A 17,209-nucleotide genomic window follows, 5' to 3' on the forward strand; every position below is an offset into this window, starting at 1 on the left:
TCAGGCAAGCCCCACCTGCAATGGACTGCCAGGCAAAGGCGCCATTGTGCTCTGGCCCTCAAACCAGGCCTGGACCACGTATCGATGCAGGCACTCCAGGTTCAGTTCCTGGCAGCTCCCGGTAGGGCTGGGAATAGTCTCTGGCAGTGGCTCTCCAGGTTCTCCTGCAGCTCGTTGGGCCAGGGATCTGCTCCCGCAGCCGTCCTCCACCCTCCCTCTTTGCTTCCTCTCACCCCTCCTGCTTCTGCCGCCTTGCTCCTCCTGGGAGACGATTTGACAAGCTGCCACTTTTTCGTCTGCGCCCTTTTCTCCCCGAGCCGGGGAGCCGTGAGAACTTGGCATATGTTCGCCATCAATATGGGAAGAGACAGCCCTTGTTCTGAATGCGGAGCAGGGTTAGGGAGTTCATGGATGTACAAGCTATCGAAACCCTCTTCACTTTTGTGTATGCATATGTGAGAGTGTGGAATCTGTGACTTGAACTGAAGTGGCATGACTGCAGGGGGCGCGGGGATGGACCTAATTTGTCTCTCTGCAAGCTGCCCCCTCCCGCTTCCTTTTCCTTGCTCTGCTTATTTTGTAAGCAGAAGACACCCAGGTGTACAAGTGCTCATGTCACACCTCTGAGTATAATCCCTGGATGGTGTAGGTCAGGTGCAAATTGCCAATGTGGTTTGGTCGGGACCCTGATCCTATTCCAGGGAGGTGGGGAGAAGGACTGGCCATTTGGGTTGTCTGGCTCAGGTGCCAGAAACTCTTGGGCTGTGCCCGCACAACGGTTTAAATTCCCAGCTATCTGTGTGTAGGACTGCATTATGTGAATATTGTACAAATGGTCAAGGGCACCGCTTTGTTCGAAAATTAGGCAGATTTGTATCCTACCCCAATTTCACGCTCTTGGGAATTGCAAGGAGAGGAGCAGCTTCCACAAGCAGGTTCCTGGCTCATTTTTACACGGTCCTTTTATGCCAATGTGCAAAGGTGTGCCCCAATGGGCACTGTGAGGCACAGGGGAGACCAGAGCCTTATTTGCTGCATTGCAAGAACAGCAGTCAAGGAAGAGGAGCTGCTCCGCCCCCTTCAGGTCAAAGGGAAGAATCTCTGGGATGCATCCCTTCTGGGCAAGTGGCCAAGGGAGACATCCACTCCCCACCTTTAGCAGCTCTGTGGCCTATTGCTGCAGCTGGTGGGAATTGTGGCCCTCAGATATTTGGGGCAGCATCCCCCCTGCCTCTGGAGTAACAGATTGGGGGGAAAGGAGCTTGGTTCCTCCCCAGTGTTGCCAGTTCTTCTCAGTAGGCCTCCCACCCCACACTGTTCCTTGCTTCCTTGCCACCCAGTTGTTCTGGCAGAGCTGGATCCTGTGGGGAACTGGAGTTCGGAGCACCCCAGAGCTTTTTCTGCATGGAGATGGTGGCTGTGCAGGCGAACGCCACGTGCGAATTGGCCCTCGACTGCTTAACTTACTAGCGGCCCACCAAATGGTAGGAAATGGGTCATTTTAGTCAGCAAGGGTCTCTCACTTTCCTTTTGTGCCTGGCCAACTGGCAGGTCAGATTAAGCTAATTGCATCCTAGGCGAACGTCTTGCAGCTGGACTCATTTTGGAACAGTAGTCTCAATTAGTATATTTCCTGCAGTGCATAAGAAGGAAAAGAGAGAGCGATTTACCCAGTAGGAATGACGTCTTTCTAAGTCAACGCGTGACTAGCAGCCTAAAGGAGAGGTTTCCCCCCTTCCCAGCTACCCCCCCTCTTTTATATTCCAGCTAGCTGGTGGGCAGCCATTTTGGTTTTGCATCTGGTACCCCTTTTTCTTCACAAGGGCCAGTGTGGCAGGTTGACCCTCTAAGGCTTATCGGCTTGTTTTGTCATTAGATACCTGTGAAATACAGCTCTCTCTTTTTGGCAGAGTTGCTCCAAATCAGATTTAGAGCTGAGCTTTCTTCATCCACTTATTCCGAGAAGAATATTGCTTTGAAGTAGCTTTTATAATCGGTAGGTGTGAATGATCTAAGATTAGCAAAGCTTGTAAGCTGCTTGGCAATTTAACATTCTGTACTAAAGAAATAAAACCATATTTCCGGCGCAATCTATCTAGTAGCGCATAGGTCCTCATGTAATCTTGGAGCTGGGTATAACCAGGAGGTCACCTGGCAGTATGACCCACTGCTGCAAAACAAGACCCTCCCAATGTCTGTATCTGAGCACCATGCACTTTTAGCAAAGCCAATGAGGTCCATGGCCTCAGGGCATGTGGGTAGCAGATCACGCCAAGTAATCCAAGCGGAGTCAGAAGACCTTGGTTTCCCCCTATGAACACACCGTTGTGGGTCCCTGCCAAACTCTCCCCCCACTCCACTGAATCCCGCCTCTTCTCTGTCCTGAACTGGCTTTCTGTCCCTGCCCACCAGCCAGTTCAGGTCCTTTCTTTCAGCTGGTCTCTGCCTTCATCAGCTCTCCTCCTCTTCTCATTAATTTTGCTGGGCGCAGCCTCAGCGGCTAATGTTCCTTCTCTCACTTTTGCTCCTTCTCCTGTGTTGATCTCGATGGACCAAAACTAGACGTGACTGTTAAAAAACCCCAAACAATCACAAGAGAACATACCATACCAGAGGGATGGTTTTTGGCTTATTAAACCTTTACCCCTTTTGTCTTCATTCTATTAAAAATTCTACTTTCCCTCAAGCAGTTCTTCTCAACCCCCCACCCCATAAAGGAAGATACAGCAGTGCTTGTGTTGTTGCCCCCCGAAGAGGGAGGCTGGGAGTGTAATATCCATTGGTCAGTTCAGCCTTAATAAAGGCACTGACTATCTGGGGATTGTGGTTTTTCTCCCTAAACGGCTAACATTCAGATTCCTGTGTTTTTTGCACATACATCATGTGCAGTGTGTCGTTCGCAGAATCACACCACCTCCGAGTTTTCAGTGTTTGGTTTGGGGCAGCATTATGAATTGTGTTGGGTGAATTAGATTCGCCTTGATTTATGCTTTTTGTAATCTTCCTTTATGAATGCTTCGGGAGGAGGGGAGTGCTGTCTTGAGGATTTTGCAAGGGTTTTCAAAAGATGAGTTGATGATGCAATCTCCCCATCTCTGGAGATCCCCTGGACTCCGTCGCCTTCCCCAAACTTGTGGCAGCAGGGTGTCTCTCTACAGTTTCTCCTCCTCTTCTTCCCTTCCTCTCCCTCCTTCTCTCCATCTTTCCAGTGCCTAGCATGCTGCAATGGTCGCATCCCTAGTAATGGAAGCTCTGGCAAATCTACTTCTCCAGGGTTCCTACATCCTGAGGAAGGGAGGGGGAAACAGAGGGGACTGGAAACCTTGCTGCTAAGTTGCAAATTTCGAGGGGGGGGGGGAGATCTAGCTGGTAGACAGAAGGGATGGCGGTGACTGGATCCTGCTTCAAGGCAGTATGAGCCCAGGCTCAAATTTGGATGTGTCTGGGGCTCACCTCTGACGAAGCACTTCAGACTGCGGGAAGAGTAGCCTTCTGAACTTACGAGTCCTCCCCTTTAATAAACAAAAGCACCCCTTCCTCTGCAGCGTTTTAAAAACATGCCTCTAAGGCTACCAGTTCACTCGATGCCAGCCGTGTCGGTGGGCAGGTGTTGAGCAGATTCTAATGTGCAGGGACATCAGAGCAAAAGGAGGCAAACTGTTCTTGGCTTCTGTGTTCCACTTGGTGCCTCTGCTGACATCACCTTGCTTTTTAATTCATGGAATGGAACACGCTGCCCTTTGAACACCTGGCAGGGGGACGCTGTTGCCCATCACAAAGAGTTGGAGATTATGCGGGCAGCTGAGGTGTGCAAAACGGATTAGCTCTGCTAAAATTTCACTTTATTCTAAAAAGGCTCCTTAGATACAGGAGCGGCAGGAGGAAACAAACCTTTGTTGTTTAATGAATTATTTCTAGCTAGCTTAGCAAGGCATGGAGTTAGACAGTTTTTGCAAACCTGGGACCAACTTTTCCTGGTAGGTGCAGCAGAGCGGTGGCTGTGATGACCTCTGGGTGATTCTACTCGTAGGGTTTCAAAGGGTGGGGCCGGGATTTCAGCTCATGCATTTTCTACGCTCACAAGTGGGGCAGGGCTGTGAAGGAGAGTCTCTACCCCCATGGTTCAGCCCGGACACTGAGGTCCAGCGGCGAGGGCCTTCTGGCAGTTCCCTCTCTGCAAGAAGCCAAGTTACAGGGAACAAGACAGAGGGCCTTCTCGGTAGTGGCACCCGCCCTGTGGAACGCCCTCCCAGTAGATGTCAAAGAGACAAACAACTACCAGACTTTTAGAAAACATCTGAAGGCATCCCTGTTTAGGGAAGCTTTTAATGTTTGACGGACTACAGTGGTGCCTCGCAAGACGAAATTAATCCGTTCCGCGAGTCTCTTCGTCTTGCGGTTTTTTCGTCTTGCGAAGCACGGCTATTAGCGGCTTAGCGGCTATTAACGGCTTAGCGGCTATTAACGGCTTAGCGGCTATTAACGGCTTAGCGGCTTAGTGGCTTTAAGAAAAAGGAAAAAAACTCGCAAGAACTCGCAAGACGTTTCGTCTTGCGAAGCAAGCCCATAGGGAAATTCGTCTAGCGAAGCGACTCAAAAACCGAAAAACCCTTTTGTCTTGGGCGTTTTTCGTTTTGCGAGGCATTCGTCTTGCGGGGCACCACTGTATTGTATTTTAATATTTTGTTGGAAACCACCCAGAGTGGCTGGGGAAACCCAGCCAGATGGGCCGGGTATTAAATACATACATACATACATACATACATACATACATACATACTACCACTGCATGGGGGGATTTAATGGACATGGTTGGAGAAGAAGTGTGTGGAGGTTCATGTTCAGTGGCCATTCTGCATTTTTATTTTTTTAAGTGTTTGGCCCTGCCTATCACTATTAATTGGATTTGAAAAAGGATAACCCAATTCACTGATTCATCTGGTGCTTCGCAATACTTAATTAGGACTGATTATCGCTCTCAGAACGAGTACGTTCTGTTTTTTGTTGTTGGTGGCTATTTTTATAAAGAATGTGTTTATCAATCCCTAGACCTTGCGACTTGGTGAATTTATGTGAAGAAAAGTAATGGGGCAGAACGGAAAGTCCCCCCCGAGGTATCTCAGCACACTTCCACGGCATCTTGCGAAATGACACCCCGAAGAAGGGGGCGGGGGCGGGGGGGTGTCAGACAGGCCACCATATTTAGTAGGAAGATCGGTCTGGGCAGAGATCCAAGAAACCTGTTCTGTCACTGTGGGAGCTGGGCTATCTAGCAAGGCTTCCTGTTCCTGGGAGAGGGAGTCAAAGCAAAGGCTCTTGGACCACACTAACAGCCTCTTGGACGCGGAAGCGGGAAGCCTTCTTCACCTCTGCGGCGTTAGCCATTCCGTTGAGAAGAGTAGGCATCTGCAGGTTGGGCAAGGGAAGATGAACTCCATGGAGTTCCCCTTCAGTTGTGACTCACCTGATGAGATGCAGGGAGAGATTGGTGGATCAGGCCAACGGCCCACCTAGTCTGGCATCCTGTTCCCACAGTGGCCAACCAGATGCCTATGGGAAACCTGCAAACAGGTCCCAAGCCCTCTGAGTGAATGTGGTGCATTTCTCATTTCCTTTGCAGAAACAGGGGTTCATACATTACCTGGGGATTAGGGGTATGGTGGGGGTTGCATGTTCTTTTAGTAGGGAAGGCTTGTCCTTAAGTATTTTCATCTTCATTCTCTATTACAAGGAATGCACCTAAACCAAAGTAGCCTAAAAAAATTAACATGCTATCGTAACTCTGTCCTGGCTTAATATCAATTAAAATGTTAATGAAGATCACGGACCTGCACATCCTGTAAGTTGCTTGCTTGAACAGCTGGACCATTGGCTTTCTCTCCTTTTCCTGAAACCGGTGTCCTTCAGCCTTAGCTCCTCAGATGCTGTTGGACTACAACTTCCATCGTCCATGACCATCGGCTAAGTTGGCTGGGGATGATGGGAGTTGTAGTCCGTCATCATTGGAAGAACCAAGGTGGAAGCACACTAATCTAAACCGTGGTGTGGAATGCCTACTCTGCTTCCCATTTGGTCTGGGACACCCTTTCAGCCAAGCCATGCCCACCTACAGGCAGGGCAGGTAACCATAAACATGTGGTGCTCTACTGAAAGTGGAGTTAGCAGGCTCTGCCAATCAGCTGGTGGGCCTTTGACTGCTTGGTTTGATTTCAAAGGAAAACTGGCTACTTGGTTGGGTGATTGGCAGCTAGGGGGCCTGCCCACCTGTTAAAGTTGGCCCGTAGAGGAGGCAAAGATCCAGTCTGCTTGCCGGATTCCAGTTCCCCATCTTTCCACTTCTACACTATTTATATATACTTGTCTCCTCTTTCTCTTTCCTCTTCTTTCTTTCTATTTCTCTCTCCATGCTGGATGCCACCATGGGCAATGTATTACTTGGAGTTGCCTGGCACTGCATGCCCATTAGTTCTAGTAATTGAGTTCCGGCAGAATATATGGTGCAAGTTTGTTCTCCACTGCTTTTGTAAGAAAAGAATTATTTTGAACTTTAGCAACTCTATAGGGAGTGGAGATTCCAGGGCACAGGCTGCTGTAAATATCAGCCTCCCTGTGGTAGACAGCGAAATGCTTTGCAGGGACTAATCCATCAGTGTGTTTGTTATCCGTTTAATACTAGAGATGCGTAAAGGCACTAATTTTGGTTTCTCTCTCTGTCACTGCCTTGTTAGGCATTTGTTAACTTAATGGTGACTTTGGTTCCTTCTCCCTTTCTTTTAACATCTTTAGTTTCTGTTTGGCTCAGAAGTACTGCATTATAATGCCTCACCTAACGAAAAAGGCAATAATTGCTCTGTTTAGGACATCATAAAAAGAATTTGCTTGAAGCTGAAACTTTATAAGCAACAAAACGTACCAGCCGCTAAGCAGAACAGTGTTTTCCTTTCCTTTCCTTTTGTAATTGCTTCTCTAATAGTTTGCTCTCACAAAGACCCAAGTTTCCGTGCCTTGTTCCCAGCTACTTTGCCATTGAGAACACTCTGCTACTTTTAATAGATGTTGAAATACAGCTCCTTAGTACCTTTTCGATTTAATTACATGCCCCATTAAAATGAGCTGCTGATCTATCAAAGTGAAATATAGATGGAAACACTTTCCAGTTTATTTTCTTACCTTTTCGACCACAGGGTCTTGGAGCCCTGCTAAGTGCATGTTAGACATGTTTCAGGAGCTGCACAGAAGAAACCAGCGTGACATTGCAGAGTGCTAGAGGTTTGCAGCATGAGCTGGAGAGAGAAAAATGAATTTCGTACTCAGGAATGCCACCTGTGTCTGTGATTTTTGGGAAACCCTGGGGAGCTGCTGCCAGCCAGTGTAGGTAATACTGAGCTAGGCAGACCCAATGGTCTGACTCTGTTTGAGGCAGCCTCCTGTGCTCCCAGGAGTTGCTTTGTACCTGAGGATGGGGAACTTGCCACCCTCCAAGCGTTCGTTCTGCTCCAACTCCCAGAGCCTGTAATTCCGATGCTCTTTTTCGGTATTCCTCTTCCTTCTGCACCCTGCCGTCGCCCTCCTCCCCGGTTATGCAAAGGCACGGATGAACCTTGGCTTCTGCTGTGCCTGCTAAAAAGTATTGGCTGAATTGATTCTTGGAATGTGTGCACACAAACCTGTATTTAACCACGGAGAGATCGCTTAAAGAAAGCTGAGCAAAGATAAATAAATCAGATGCAAGAAAACACAGCTGCTGATTGCTTTCCCTTGACTTTAAAAATAAAAAAGGGGGATGCTGCCTCTGTTCCATTCTGTGAGCGCTTCTTATGGCCCCTTGCGTTGGTTCTGTCCAGGTATATCGCATCATGGGGTTTGTGGCTGCAGATTGGATTGCGGTTTGGTTGAAGATGAGAGGTCAGCCCCTAAGCTGGCAAAATCAGGTGAAACTGGTATGAAGTAAATTATGCTCTCTTTTCTCCCCCGCAGACTGTCCCCAAACCCATAGCGCTGGAGCCCTGTTTTGGCAACAAAGCTGCTGTTCTTTCGGTGTTTGTGAGGTTGCCACGAGGCCTGGGAGGTATCCCCCCACCAGGGCAATCAGGTAAGCAACCACCTTCCTTCCACAGTATAGTGCCCTTCTGTTGTTTTGCAGTATGCTGGAAGTTGTCGTCCAGTAACACTGTCGCCCAGTAACCCCGTCCTACAGTCATTCGATGTCTAAGACCACCCGGCCCTTTTTCGCTTTTCTTTCCTTGGGGCCACTTTAAATGCAACTCATTCCTTTCAGAGCACCTCCACGTGGACGGCTGCTTGTGCCGATTTGCATGCCCATGTACGGCTGGTATAACTGCATCTGCTAAAGGCATATAATTGACATGTTGTACAGCCTGGCGCATGGAAGCAAGTGCTGCTGTCGGTATAGAGGCACTCATTTCCTGCTTCCTGTCTTGTTGAGAGTGCTTGTTGTGGGCACCCGTCTGTCTCGAAAGACAATGGAGTTCACTTCCGTAGAAGCCAAACCGCATCATTAGAAGTAACCAAAGAGACCTCCCTAGGGCGCAAGCCTGGGCAGTGTTTGTGGAGGTTTTGGGCTGCCCAGACCACAATACTCTCCTCTCAGCCTTGGTCCAAAGGAAAGCAGTGCAATGTATTTTGCGCCAACTTGGCTGCAGGAGTTGTGGAAAGGAGGCACCATCCAACCATCTTAGGGGATCCACTCTGGATTTGTGTAGGCTTTACCCGTTAGCCTTTTCTTCTCCCAAAAATATCCTGCAAGGAAATGGGAGGTTTAGGATAAGAGTTTTCCTTCTCCTAGATGGGCTATCTTCCCAGGTTGACGAGCCCCACCTGCCCCTCACTTCCCTCAACAGCATACGCAGAAACCGTTGGAAACGCAATTTAGTCTGGTCTCTTCACCAAAGCCTGTCTAGGCATGCAAGGGAAGTCTTAACTGCCTGCGGACTGCCTCGCCGGAGTGGTGCATGCTCTAGTTATCTCCCGCTTGGACTACTGCAATGTGCTGTATGTGGGGCTACCTTTGAAGGTGACCCGGAAACTGCAACTAATCCAGAATGTGGCAGCTAGATTGGTGACTGGGAGCGGCTGCCAGGACCATATAACACCAGTCCTGAGAGATCTGCATTGGCTCCCAGTACATTTCCGAGCACAATTCAAAGTGTTGGTGCTGACCTTTAAAGCCCTAAATGGCCTTGGTTCAGTATACCGGAAGGAGCGTCTCCACCCCCATCGTCCAGCCCAGACACTGAGGTCCAACTCCGAGGGCCTTCTGGCGGTTCCCTCATTGCCAGAAGTGAGGTTACAGGGAACCAGAAAGAGGGCCTTCTCGGTAGTGGCGCCCACCCTGTGGAACGCCCTCCCACCAGATGTCAAGGAAATAAGCAGCTATCCTATTTTTAAAAGACATTTGAAGGCAGCCCTGTTTAGGGAAGTTTTTAATATTTAATGCTGTATTGTTTTTAACACTCGATTGGGAGCTGCTCAGAGTTGCTGGGGAAACTCTGCCAGATGGGTGGGGTATAAATAATAAATTATTAATTAATTAATTAATTAATTAACTTCACAAGGGCAGAGTCACCCTGCCTTAAGAGGTGTCTGTAAGCTTTGGGTTCTCTCTGGAAGCTCGCGTTACCATCTTCCACCCCATCTTCTGAATCCTGGCCAAGGGTTGGTCCACCTTCCACTGAGTGTGGAGACCAGTTGCGTCAGAGGTGGGTGCAAGGAATCTGGCCAGGGTGCACAGAGCACCAAGAGGCAGAAACCTCCCTGGGTCTCTGGCCAGTCTAAGTTGGATGGGTGTGGTGATGCTGGCTGGGCTCCCCTGTTCTCCGTTTTGCCTGTCACTCCCTGCTCTCCCCCTTCTCCTTCCAGGTCTTGCAGTAGCTAGTGCGTTGGTGGACATTTCACAACAAATGCCTATTGCCTACAAAGAGAAGTCGGGAGCGGTACGAAGTCGCAAACAGCAGCCTCCAGCCCAGCCCGGGACCTGTATTTGATGCATGGACATCTGAACTGCCTCTTTAGGGTTTTAAACACAAGGGATTACCTGGGAGGAGGAGGACAGAGGTGGTTTTTTTCCTGCAAGGTTTGTGTCGCAAAGGACACCTCGAAGCACCGGGCGCAATGTTTCTGGGGAGCATCCAGCCCTTCCTGTTGGCAGTGTCTTAGTTGGCCTTGTTTTGACATCCACTCCGTCTTAGATTTGCCAATCCCGTCGTGCCCGCCTGGCTCCCATGTTTTTGCATCTCCCTCCCCTATCCAGCTAAAGGCCGTTGGTTGCGAGTCCATTATCCGTCCGCCTCTACCACTGAAGATTGGCAGTAGGGAAAAGCCACGGGAAGACAAAGAACACTCAGCTTTTTGTATGTGGAAAGCGCTTTGTGGTATTTGATTTTCTTCCCCACACCCCTTCCCTGGTTGTACAAGAAAAGCTGCAGCACTTACAGATAATTTTCTGCCCTCGGCAGTTAAACCCCCAGGATTTAAGGAGAAGCTAACTCAATTTCCTCCAGGAACCCAGTGTTGTAAAAAATTCTATTTATTTCTCTCTTATTTAGAGCTCTGTTCCAAATACAATACCTTCATTGGGGCTGGGGTTATGTTTGCCGCTTTCTTTTCATCCACCTGACTGTATTAAATCGAGGGATGCTGTTGAGTATGGCTGGGTGCTACGCACTGCAGCACATTGCCAGGAAAAAACCACATCTCCCTTTTCTGGGAAGATTAATGTTTTTCACGTGGATCTATGTGGCAGATCTGTGTGCAAGTGTTCCCAAGGTTTTAAATAGAACCAAGGAAGCAAAGGGGAAATAGCATAGCTGGTCTGTTGCGTAACTACATTCCTCAGTTACCCTGGGCAATCTGTGGCCTTTTCCGCACTGTGCCCAGTTAACGGGTGCAGAGCATAAGGATGCTAACCTGTTTCAGGCTGATGGAGCCGTGGTGGTTGTCGGGGGGCCGGGCTGGGGGGCTGGAATGCTTCCTATTTATTGTCATTTCACATCGTGCATCTGCTTCCATTCAAGGCAGATGTTCCCTCTTTTGGGGGCCACCCCTTTCCCACGCCCCTTTTTATTTTACCTCACTTGAGAACGAACGTGGGGAAAAGCACTTTCTGCATTACAGTGGATGTGCTCTGTAGAGTGGTCCCTTCTGTTTGAACGGCTTGCATTGCTCACTCCTCCCCAATACCTATCAATAATCCTGCCACCCCGGGCAAGTGTACTCCTGCTTGGTGCAAGGGTAGGGTCTGAATTAACTCTGAAGCATCCCTTAGCCAACCTGGCGGCCTCCAGATGTTTGGGACTACAACTCCCATCACGCTGTGCTGGCTGGGGCTGATGGGAGTTGTAGTAAGCATCTGGAGCAGCCTTTCTCAACCTTGGGTCCACAGATGCTTTTGGCCTGCAACTCCCATCATCCCTGACGACTGGTCCTGTGAGCTAGGGATCATGGGAGTTGTAGGCCAAAAACATCTGGGGACCCAAGGTTGAGAACCACTGATCTGGAGGGTGCCAGGTTGACGTAAGGTGCCCCAAGGAGAGGCTAGGAGACCTGAGCGTGGCACTTGGTGGCACCCTTTGAGTGCCTTCTCAAGAAGTCGAGGTGCAGCTTCTTGGTGGCCACTGCCTCTCAGTTGGACCAGGGGCTGGACTGCCATTGCAGATTGAGAGCCACTTACATTGCTCTGGCCTTGATAAATCCTGGGCAGTTAACCGGGTTGCCCGTTGTACGTTCCAGGCAGAAACCAGCAGAAACCTGGGGTTTTGTTAGCTTGGCCAGAGAAGCAGGAGCCTTGAGAAGCCAGAAGTGTTGGCTTTGGCACTCTCTCCAAATTGAGCGGGCGTTGCAGAGTCGGGATGTGTTTGAAGTTGCTATAACTCAGGTTTTCACTTGCTCTTAACACCTATTGTGTTCCCTCTGAAAATCACTCGCATGTGTGTTCAGAAGGGAGCAACCAGGCTTCCGAAACAGGGCGGGGAAAGTCAGCGCACCATCCCATTTTGCCCAAACTATGTCCCACTTACAATGGAACCGCTGGCGGCTGCTTGGCGGTGCACGCCATCCCAGCCCACGCAAGGGGGTCATGGGAGCCAGTCCATTAGCCATAGCAAGAGTCGCGATGCAATTGCACTTTTGCCGCCGATGGAGAGCATTCCCGTTGCCTATATGCATGCAGAAAGCAGCAGCAAAGGCTCCCGTCACTGTAGCATTGCTTTCACTCCAGCAGCCGGGAGCTGCCCCTGCTGCCACACTGACTGGAGAAACCCCTGTGCCACCCTCTCATCTGGGCACAACACACTGCTGGATCAAGGCTGCTGTAGCCTAGGAGGAGGCGGCTATGTTTGGTCCTTAAGTGCGGCTGCTGCCCCCAATACCATTTTTCTGGCAAGTTCTTTCCCTGCACAGATCTGGGGCTTGTGCTCCCAGCATCCAGGTGGAGGACAGTAGCTTGAAACATAAATGCGATATTTTTTTAGCAGTGTCGCATGTTGCAGCTCCTGTAGTTACACCTGGAGTAACTCCATCCCTTCTGCCCTCTACCTCCTTTTCCTCTCTTGAATGCAGTAATGTATTACACCTGTATTTTGAGTGGACTCATGGGGACGGGAAGGGAGTGGAGATGAGAGAGGCAACGATCTAGACTCCTTGGAGGTGCATGCATGTGCATTGCGCGACTGGAATTAGCCGCTCATTTGCATCTCGCAATGAATGAACGGTGAGCGACCAAAGCTTTCTTGTTCTGGACTGCCTGTCGTTGTGCATATTAATGAACCTGTACTTCTTGAACCCTACAGAACTGGAACAAACGTACAATTAAAATAGCATCTCTCTCCCCGCCCCTCCTCAATTTGCTTTGTTGAAGCTGCTCTTGAATTGACTTGTCCTTAGGGAGAAGTGGAAGGCAGCAAATTACCTCTCGAAGTCCATTTTTGCGGCGTTAAGGAGCGTGCCAGCTTGGGGGAGGCTGTGTGGATTTTGTGTGCAGTAGAAAAGAGCCTGAATCTGCCATGGCAAAGGGATTGACAAGAGTCCGGGATGAACCAAGATCCCTCGCCCACTTCCTGCTAAGCACCCGTCTCCTGGACCTTCCAGTTAGGATCACAGATCTGAAGATCTGGGAGTGGAGGAGCTGTTCCCATTCAGTTTGCTCCAGTATTATACTACCAGTGTCGCTTCCGTTGAGACACTGAGGAGTTAGGGGAGTGGCGCTAACAAAGTTCTCTCCCACCACCATCACTCAAGCAGAACTGGGAGTCCCAATCTCCAAAAAGAACTGCACCCCGAAAATCACGGAAAGCTTGCAGAGTTAATCCAACCACTGTGGACTACAATACTCCCCAAATACGAAAGTAAAATTATTTGCCAAAAAAAGAAAAAAAGGGTGTGCATGTTTCGGGGAGGAGATCTGTTTGAAGAACTTCGGGTCTTAGTTCTGCAGAGCCCATAAACGGCATACAAGTTGATTTAAGGAATAACCTCTTGTGTCAGAGAAGGCCTTCGCGACCCCCATTTTCCATGGACTACCCACCTGCACCGACAGACCAACCTGAAATCGATGGAAGTTGTGCGGGAGCACCTTGAAATGAACAGGCCTTGTGCAGCTCCCCCAGCTGATTCTGGTGTTTTGTGCCAGCTATATTCTGCTTTTCAATGGAGGGTTGTTTCCCCTGGGAAGCGGAGGAGTTAGGGATCTTTACAGAGATTCGCCTTTCAAGCCATTATTTCAGAATCTGAATTCTGCAGCTTTTGAAGTTCTGGAGGCAGCTGGAATTGAGATCTCTGTAGGGGGGCACTCTTTAATACCTGGGCTATATATATAATTGTTTCTGTTCTCAAACAGTTCCTCGGTCATTCATCCCCTCTGGTGAGCACCTGGGAGCCTGCTGCCATCCAAGAAACTTCTAAGGTGTTCCTTTTGGACCTGTGATTTGTACACAAAGGCAGACAAGTATCTCTGGCGATGCGTCTTTCGTGTCCTTCGGAGCTGTCAGGCCACAAATGTTCTGTGTCACAGATGCCAAAGCCTCGGTTGTCTCTTGACTGCCTGGTGCCTGAGATTCTCTTCCCTCCCCTCCTGGATCTTATCCATGAATAATGTAACCTAACTGTGGCGAATTGCAAACGCTTGAAGAATGACAGGCTGTGAAAACACCCCTTGACAGGTATCTGCTGCCTTCTAGTTACCATGCACACTGTATTAAGGAGGAAATAAATTCCCCCACGGAGACCGCCGATGTGTGAGAATATATTCACTTGGTTTCCAGTGCGCTTTTAGAATTACTGTCGGAAGTGGGCTTTATATATAAACAGTATCTGTATATCTATAAAATGAAGTCTGAGATCTTGGCTATGAGTGTAGCGTTGGAGCAAAGAAGCTGAGCTGTGAACCAGGAATCCAACCCTTTCCAGGAACTCAATAAGTGGTCTTAGACATATATATACCCCCCCAACCTGCATTTCAGTGCTACCTTACAGGGTTGTTGAGAATGTGTTTCAGAAAGGAGCAGCAGCTCAGACCCTAACTGGCTGACCTCCAATCTCAAACCCCCTCCCCAAATTTCTGGACTCTTTCCCATTGTCATAGGTCCAGCTTGCCTGACCTGCTGCCAGCCAGATGTAGTACAAAATATCTGGCAGGACCCAGCATGGCGATGGCTGCCCTCGGTAAACATTAAGAGGGCACCCGCACAGAATTGATTTCCTCACTCGTAATAGCTGTAAACCAAAGCCCGCTGCAAACCATCCTAGTAGCAGCGACTCCTTGTTACTCTTAGGGTGATATCATATTCACACACACAGCAAAAATAAGCCCCTGGTATTGGGGAACCCTTGTATTATGCGCAGATCTCTGGGTGAGGATTGGAGCCCCAGGTCCACAGCCAGCATGTTGCAGCGCCGCGTCTTGCTAGAAGCACGTGGACCTTGTCCGGTATCATTTGACAGCTGCTCCGAGGCGACCTGGTAAAAAGTACCCAGTTGTGCTGGTTTTTCAAACCAGTGACTCCCTCGTCTCCCTCCCAAGTGCCCGGGGACTCAAGCCTGTGTGTGACCCAGCTCAGCTTTCCTAATGGGAAACCCAAAATTTGGGAGGGAAGAGCTTTTGTAGTTCAGGGCTGGGAAGGATGGAGACCCAAACAAGTCTGTCCAGCGTAGCCGCATGGGAAATAACTGCTTGCCCCGCAAGGCAGGCTTCCCCAACGTGGAACAGGAGCAGAAACGACTTGTTGCGGTGCAGCAGTTGAGTGAAAAACTTGGCTGTACATGAGGTCCTGAAAGACGCTGTGGGTATTGAAATATCCCCTGGGACAGCAGTCGCCAAATGTGGTGCTCCCCAGAGGTGAGATTGCAACTCCCATCATCTCAGGCTAGCATGGCCAATGGGCAGGAATTGTGGGGATTGTACCCCCAGCACCACATTGACCTTGCCTGCTGTTCCTTGAGAAGACAAGTCCCTCCAGGCCTCATCCAGGCAAGGCCTTATGAACAGAGCTCTTTGAGATCAGACTTGAGGAGCCACCCAGTCCAGGAGCCTGGTTTCCCCCCAAGGGGGACGACCAAATGCATCTGGGAAGCTGGCAAAAGCAGGGCACAATGGCAGCAGCAACATAGCCAGAGAGAGAAAGAGACTGCCTTTTCGCAGACCAGTTCCACCTACAGCCATCTAAGCCCAATGGGCACCACCAACGTGGTTTATTTAATTGCCAAAACCACCGCTTGCGAGTTTCTCTTTCACTCCCCCCCCCCCCGCTTCTAACACCTATTGAAGAAGTTGGGAGTCAGGTCAGTTGTCTTGGCGGCTTCCTCTTCCCTTTCAGCTGCTACTTGAAATAACTTTTGCTGGGTTGTGTCTTATAATTGCAGGTTGCTTCCTGCTTTGTGCAGCTGCTCTGTAGGTAACGTCTTCGGCCAAGAGGCCGACGGCGCTTTGTCTTTCTGTTCTTCTCATAAACCGCGGCACCAGTCTCTACCTTTTCCTAGCAGCTTCAAATTTTAAAATTCAGGATGTGGTTAGCTGTGCTGCTTCACGTTCCCCCCCACACACCCAAAACCAACCTCTCGACTCTCCCGCCTCTCTGCAAAACTCTTCCAACAAACTTTCTTTGTTTTCCCAGAAAAAAAGGCTGCTCTTTTTTTTTTTTTTTTTTTTTTTTTGAGTCTTCCAGATTCAGAATGCTTTTGACACTTTTGAGGCTGGTCTCTTCACATCAGGAATCTGCTCCAGCACTTAAACCGGGATGGGGGAAATTAAGTGAAATTTGTCATGGTGTGTCAAATAATGTCGGCCCTTGACACAGCAAAAGAAAAAAGCCCTTGCATTTCTATTACTCTGAAATTTGTGCACAAAGAGGTCTTTTCTGTAGAGTTCTTGAACTAATTTTCTCTTAGGAATTTCTTTCTTTTCTCCTCCCCCTACAGTTCTTTCTTTTTCTGGTGTGGGGGGAAAAACACTATTCTTCTGTATTTGGACCTGAGCTTAGTTTTGTTCATATGTATAATTTAGCCTTTATTGCATTCATATGTAAATAACGAGTAAGTATTGTAAAGTATTTCATTGCTGGGGTGGGGATGGTATAAAAATACGCATTTTAGGGCTGCTGGTTTTTTGGTATTTTTTTGTATTGTAAAAAACAAAACAAAATAACAGCTAATTTAAAAGCAGGAACAAGGTGATGAATACGTGCATTTTAAAACACCAATGTGAAGTATATGTATGTAAATAAAAGTAAATAATGAACAAAAACTTTTTTCCCTTCTGGAATAAAAAGAAGACGATCTGGTTAAGAATGGCTGCCTCATTTTTGGTTACTGTGTATTTCTCACATTCACACCCCACCTTTCCCTCCCAGGAGTGTGGGGCAAAATTGCTGGGTCTTCTCCCCATTTCATAGTTGCAGCAGCCCTGCAGGGTAGTCTAGGCTGTGTGTGTCACTCATGGCGTGTTTCATGGAAGCAGGCATTTGAATCCAGGTCTGCCTGACCTAAACATGCATCACAAGCTGCTGGGCTGGGGTACTATGGAACTCCCTGCCACATGAGGCAGTGATGGCCACAAACTTGGATGGCTTAAAAAGAGGATTAGACAAATTCATTGAGGAGGAGAGGACTATTGATGGTTACTAGCCAGGATGTCTACTCTGCCTCCACAGTTGGAGGCAAACATGCTTTTGAATACCAGCTGCTGGAAACCACAGGAGAC

General features: G+C 48.9%; 1 protein-coding gene across 2 annotated transcripts in view; it reads left to right on the forward strand.

The window, feature by feature from the left end:
* The window catches only part of ATRN (attractin), a 160,395-nt gene extending 143,598 nt beyond the window's left edge, over positions 1-16,797 (forward strand). For both annotated transcript variants that reach the window (XM_083756248.1, XM_083756249.1), the window contains exons 28-29: positions 7,978-8,092; positions 9,880-16,797. In XM_083756248.1, coding sequence (XP_083612374.1) covers positions 7,978-8,092; positions 9,880-10,004 — 240 coding nt within the window. In that variant the 3' untranslated portion in view covers positions 10,005-16,797. The remainder of the gene's footprint in view (positions 1-7,977; positions 8,093-9,879) is intronic.
* The last annotated feature ends 412 nt before the right edge of the window (positions 16,798-17,209 follow it).

The sequence above is a fragment of the Podarcis gaigeae genome (genome assembly GCF_964106915.1).
Source record: "Podarcis gaigeae genome assembly, chromosome: 9".
NCBI classification, from domain to species: domain Eukaryota; kingdom Metazoa; phylum Chordata; class Lepidosauria; order Squamata; family Lacertidae; genus Podarcis; species Podarcis gaigeae.